The 6,547-nt window shown below is 33.5% G+C and overlaps 1 protein-coding gene across 1 annotated transcript; it reads right to left on the minus strand.

Moving 5' to 3' along the window:
- Positions 1-1,927: 1,927 nt before the first annotated feature.
- Positions 1,928-6,347, minus strand: LOC149556455 (2-methylene-furan-3-one reductase-like). The gene is made up of 4 exons (XM_089830766.1): positions 5,835-6,347; positions 4,804-5,127; positions 4,552-4,711; positions 1,928-2,702 (listed from the first exon to the last, which is right to left on the minus strand). Exons 1-4 carry the CDS (start codon positions 6,018-6,020, stop codon positions 2,434-2,436), a joined length of 939 nt encoding a protein of 312 aa, XP_089686892.1. The 5' UTR covers positions 6,021-6,347; the 3' UTR covers positions 1,928-2,433.
- Positions 6,348-6,547: the final 200 nt, after the last annotated feature.

The raw sequence follows: 6,547 nt of genomic DNA on the forward strand, positions 1-6,547 counted from the left end.
TTCTAAGTTTGTCGGGCTATTCTCCTTCCTACCAGGAAATAAGAAATAAGATCATTCCCCTCCCATCCTTTTTCTTATTGTCCATAAAATTTGATAAGCTACCTTCACAATTAGTTGATAAAATATTTGTAGAGCTTCCCCAAACATCAAACAAATTAGGAACATTATAAGAATAAATATAAATCCCAATATCAATACCAAATCCTTATCTTTAGTAAGCCAATATTATTTTCCTCAACAATCATACTTTTTCATCTCCATCAAGTGAAGCATTTGAAGGATAAAAGAGAAAAATATACTATAGAACTAATTTGGACCCTTTGAGGACACACTTACGATTGTTTTACAAGAAACTTCAAAAGCTCCATTCAAGTTTATTTATTTTGAAAAAATAAATCCTTGTATATAGGCTATGCTAGAAATTAGATCACATACTCTTGCCAAATAATTATAACAATTTGTAATTGAAACTTAGTTTATATTCACTGACACTCAAATAGATAGATTAGATTTAGAATACTTTATTTACTTTCATTGTAAATAGATTATATAATCATCTAAAAAGATTGATCAAGAATACAAAATTAAAATTAAAATATATATTGCATTTTAAAATTCATAAAGAAGATGTTTTTGCAAGTAGTAATTAACTCACGTTTCAATTTGGAAAAACATAAAAAATAAATTAGGTAAAAGATATCTTTTTTACACTTTAAAAGACTACATTTCATTAGGGCCATTCAAAACCTTTAGGAAAGAGAAGAAATATAATTTTTTTCATACCATCCCACAAAACTTAATGATCACTCAAATCAAACAAAGTGGACACTCAAACAAGTAAAACAAACTCAACAACCATCATTCTTATTTATCATCCCTATCTCTCACCTAGTTTTTACAACCAAATGTTTACAAGCATCAAGTAAAATTTAGTTGAGTTGGTTTTGAATGAAATACAAGAAGATATACTAATACTTATTGTCTTCCTTAGTTCTCTTATATCTCGACAATGGATTGTGCAATGAGATCCAAAGTGTTAATTAAAAAACTCAAACACAATCTAATCTAGAATCATACATCACTAAATTATGGATTATAGAAATCTAATATTAGTAAATGTACCTATTTATCTCTTGTCAAATAAGGGAAGAACCTCACTTAAGAGATAATGCCTTTTGGATAAAGGTCATTGGACTTATTGACCCACACATTAGAGTAATAACACTCCAACAAGCTACAAAACAATGCTATATCATACTAATGATTAAACATCTAGTCATAAAAGTAAACATATGAATTCCCCATCTATCCCTCTATCATTAAGTCAAAGGGACAAGTGGAATGGTTCATATCAATGATCTAACACTATCACTCACCAAACTTCTGGAGTTCAAGAAACTAGAAGTTATTTCAACTTTCCCTTGTTTGATTGGGTTTTTCCATGAGAGTAAGAGTAGTTGGAATTTTTTTATCCAACACTTAGACAGTTGTGAAATATGATATTCTAAGTTCACATCATCACTTTTGGAATAAGGTACATTTAAAGCACCACCAAACTATGACCAAATAAGAAAAAAGTGAAGAATGCCCTTTGAATAATTTAAAATTTCTTAAAAGAATAATTAGATACCACTTCAAATCTTCCACCCAAATTTAGTCCATCAAGCTCCAACCTCATGCAACATTTTTTTAGTCATAGACTTTGTAATGATTTGAGAGATTTAAAATTTTAATTATCTAGCTAGTCAAGATAGTCAATTCTTAAAGGTGCTTAAAAAAATGTAAAATAAGATGAAACTCTAGCTTGATTTTTTTAATAAATAGACAACAAAAAAAAAAAAAAAACACTGGCAAGTGATTGATCTTGACAAAGAATCCTAAAAGACTACATAAAAATTTGTCCATTGATAAACCATGGCTTACTGACTTTCCAAAACTTACAACTTGGAATTATGTGGCTTAAAAATATTACAGTTGTGAGTAACAATGAAAGCAGTTCGAACCCAATTAATTATATAATATAATATATAGCTAAAGTTCAACTGGTTTGCTGGATATCACGATCCAATTCGAACCCAATTTAGAATTTTAGAGGGTAGGAATCTAAATATACATGAAAATAAAAGCTTGTATGTCATGGACAATGTATAATTTACTTGCCAATGCAATATCCCTCCTTTCCCATAAGAACAATTCCGTGACTTCAATTGGCATACAATGACTGAAAAACATTTCACATGTAATTCAAAAACTCTCTGAGAAAAAAACTTCCTTTTAACTTGTATCCAAATAAACTCGCAACAATCTATCCTCTACGTCCTTCAGAAAAAACCTTCTTTTTAACTTGTATTGAATAAACTCATAACAATCTATTCGCTACATCTTTCAGAAGTAGAAAAAATCAAAATCAAGCATGCCCCATCAAGGTCATTGTCAATCAATGGGAGAAATGACAACCTTCCCTCTTGCTCTTCCACTTTCAAGATGCTTGAAGGCCTCCACAACGCTTGAAAATGCATGTGGGCCTGCTGAATCAATCACAGGCTTTAGCTTCTCGCACTCTATGTAACCTCTCAGCCTCTCTAATTTGTTCCCACTGGTATTGAGGAAAAATGAAGGTCCTGAAGGAATAGGTGACCCTTTTGCAATATCAACAATTATTCCTTCATCTTTTGCAAGCACAAAAGAATTCTGAGAGTCTCCTGCAATTCCAATCCAGTAGCATTTACAATTAGCAGTGTGCCTGAAAGGAACGTACATATATCATGAAGTTGTAGCACTCTTATTAGTTAAATTCTGTGTATCCAATGTGATATTTTTGTTTGTAGGGTTATCCTGATGAAATTGATATTCCATTCCTTTCTAGAATGAAACGTATTGTAATAAAAACAGTTGCAATTGTTTTCTAAGATAGTTGTAATTCTATGATTAAGCTTGTTCTAGTTAGAATAGTATTGGTATAGGTGGTGTTCCGATAAAAGATCTAATGTTTAACCTCTGTGAACATAATCTAGCTGAAATAAGTGCTATTTATCTTCCGTTCCTTATAAAAAAATGGGTTCTTGTGAATTGCTACATTTTTTGAAACATATGTTATTGAATTTGACTCACAATTACAGAATTGAATCTTGATAACAATATCATCTCACTTGCCATGAAAAATATATTCTATTTATTGATAAAAAATGTTACGTGAACTGACTAGGCAGACCATGTTCCTGAAACTAATCAAAATTTAAGCCATGCAAGATGTATGGGGTGCCCATTATCTAGAATGCTTTGATGTTCTAAAGACATTGATGTTTTAGATTGCGAAGTTAATATTAACATTCAAAAGGGAAGTTATAAGATACTGTCCTAATAGATGTTGATTCTGTGTGCTAAAAAAACACATTCATAAGGGCGGTTTGTATCAAAACTGGCTGGATACAATGAATTGATATCGGTGAGATTTTCCCACTGAGCTCAAACAATATTTGCTAAAACAGTTACATGGGAACTCAACAATTTTGTGCTTGTGGATATGAATTATGGGCTATAAGAACTTTGAGCAAAGCACCCACATTCGTCCTTGTTCAAGATGATGATGTTCAACTGATTTTCAAAGCACTTAATCTCCGTTTGAAAAAGAACCAACTGTTTTCACAACATAAAATACAATTGAGACCAATTTTTTCTGGAGTAAACCAAACTTTTGACAATAAAATTTTGAACATCTTGAGTTATTCATCAAACCAATTCTTACTGAACTTTGTAATGCTCCAAAGAATGGCTGTTTTGAAGTACTGAAGTAAAGCATTTGAGCTCATTTGAAAAGCTTTGTCAAGAGTTATAAAGACAAGATTTACGCACAGGTAGTCAGTCTAGATTTTATTTGCTTATCATTAGCAAGTTCATTGCATGTTCACTTTTGTCAAATAATTGATAGGTGACAGCCACTCTTAAACATTACACATTAAGGAAAAAAAATTAATTTGGAAAAAGTAAGTCAACTTTGACTATTTAACACTTAATAGTCTAAGAATGAAGCCTTAGTGTGTGATATTTAAGCTGTCCGCTAAATGACATCTAGATGGCTTCAAGTCTTTTACAGTTTACTCATACTGGTTTGAAACAATAGTAGTTATACATGACTTTTAGATCGCTTCATACATGATTGCAGCCTGTTTCTATGAGTGATTATGTATCTCAGATCTAAAAACTTTTACTGTATTGGTACAATCTGTAGGAAAATAAGGTTTTTGGAGAATACTTTCATGTGTTATATAAAGAGTTTACTTTTTTTGAGGTGGGAAAGCTTAAAGTTCAAACACTAAGATATGCTTTAGGAAGCCAGTCTTCCAAAAGTGAACTCTTTAATCTATGCAAGCAACAATATAACCTCAGCGACTGAAAAAATTTACAAATCTAAACCTGTGGACCTATTCCTTTTGAGTGGTGTAGAACTTTTTAGGGCCATCATCACTATGTAAAGGAAAGAAAACCCATAATAGATGTGGAAAAACGGATGGATTGATAGATAAAAGAAAAAAAGAGAAATCAGAAACCTACCAATGGTGTCAAAAACGAAGTCAAACTTCTCTGTAATTTTATTGTAGGTCTCCTTTGTATAATCAATCACCAAATGAGCTCCTAACCTTTTTACAAAGTTAATACTAGGAGTGCTTGTAGTAGTTGCTATATTGGATGCTCCATATACAAACTTGGCAAGCTGCACCTCCAACAGTATTGCGAATTAATCTCGTTTCTTTATTTGTAAAAAGACAATGTTTTCTCAAGTCCAAAACCCATTATTCATTTTACCTGGATGGCCAGACTACCCACTTCACCATCTCCACCCACAATTACCACGGTCTTTCCTTTTTGAAAATTTATTCTATCAAATGCAGCTTGGGCAGTTTGGAGAGCTAAAGGGAAGCTAGCTGCTTCTTCAAAGGACATGTTCCCAGGCTTCAAAGCAATAAGACTATCTTCCACTGCTGTGTATTGTGCCAAAGTCCCACACTGTTTTGGTCTCCCACAAGTATAGTTGTGGATGCTGCCATAAACTTCATCTCCCTTGCTGAAGTTTGTGACATCATCTCCTTGATCAACTATAACTCCTGCCATATCACAACCCGGGACAGCCTGCAAGACATTACAAATAGGGTCATGAAGCTTATAGTTCCTTTCATTGTGATTAGTTAGGGTACAAGGACCTTGAAAAAAATGACAAAAGAGGGCCATATGAGGTACAATATATCAGTGGAATGAAATGCAAATGGAAATCATGCCTTATGGGCCACATAAACAAAACAAAACAAAAACAACCCAACTTAGGGTTTGAAGACAAGGCAAACGAAACTATCTGTTCCGATCAGATTCAAAAGGTCAAAAAAGTTGCAGCTTATGGGTACTTACAAACTCATTAGCAATGGTACAATATTACAGGTGATAGCAATTATCTTTTGAATTAAAGAAGGGTGATATTAGAAACACATACTAAATGTAGAGAGATGCATATTCTGAATTCGATTGTATGCTATATTTTTCCATCAACATTTGAAATCACACCCAGTTTTTCATCATCAGAATAAAAAGAGGTAGAAGAGATAAAATGTATCAGAGATGGTTAATTTATTGAATGCACATCCATCCTGCATTGCAAATTATGACCAGTTGCCTTTTCTTTGTAAGCCTGATATAATCTAACAATTTATAGGTAGAAATTCTTGAAGATATATAAACAAATGGGGCTTCCTAGAACCTTTTTGCGGCTCATTATATGGCCTCCCATTTGACCAATGATTTCAAAACTAATGCAAAACTTGAGGAGAACTAGGGTTTGGTCTTACAGGAAACTTTGAATCGAAGTCTTTGAGCAACCCATTTCGCCTTATGAAGTCCAAAGGATTCAGCGCCGCAGCTCTGACTCTTACAAGAACCTGATTGGCACCCAATTCAGGAACAGGGTATTCGCCACACTGCAACACTTCCGCTGGTCCATATTCATTATAAAACCAAGCTTTCTGCATCTCCATACTGTAATCTCGATTCAGCTTCTAAGCCCACCTAGATCTTCTTCCTTAGATGTGTCTCATTTCTAACCCTGTAAAACAACACATTATACAGTGAACACAAGAAGCGCCCTACAAATAATGTGCTCTGTTTCTTTGAATATCATGAGCTCCCTTCCTTTCCCTTCCCTTCCCTTTCAAGAAAATGGAGTCATGGGCAAGCCTACTTGTAATGGTATGAAGATCAGAAATCTTCCAACACTAATTTATGAGTGAAGATTCTAATAATGTGAAAGGTGGTGGTGAGTGTGGAATATTCTTTGTTAGTGCTTTTCCAATGACTGTGGGCATGGCCCTAAATGCCATGATGATGTCCACCTTAACCATAGCAACTTTTTCAACACCTACCTGCTTGATTGTTATTGATTCTGATGATGACATGACAAGACTAATTGAATAATCATAAAAATATTGAATTTTAATGTCCGTCCCTCTTTTCACATCAACATCCCCAGGGCCATGATTCAGACTCCTGCTACAATCCCAGCCGC

Source organism: Cupressus sempervirens, chromosome 5 (assembly GCF_028749045.1).
Source record: "Cupressus sempervirens isolate cs-2001-9-10 chromosome 5, ASM2874904v1, whole genome shotgun sequence".
NCBI lineage: Eukaryota > Viridiplantae > Streptophyta > Pinopsida > Cupressales > Cupressaceae > Cupressus > Cupressus sempervirens.

Excerpts from the sequence above, each read along its gene's own strand:
- LOC149556455 (XM_089830766.1), bottom strand. The coding sequence starts at position 6,020 with ATGGAGATGCAGAAAGCTTGGTTTTATAATGAATATGGACCAGCGGAA. Across the intron at positions 5,128-5,834 it reads ACTTCGATTCAAAGTTTCCT|GCTGTCCCGGGTTGTGATAT; the intron begins GTAAGACCAAAC and ends AATGTCTTGCAG. Across the intron at positions 2,703-4,551 it reads CTTCGTTTTTGACACCATTG|GAGACTCTCAGAATTCTTTT; the intron begins GTAGGTTTCTGA and ends TTGGAATTGCAG.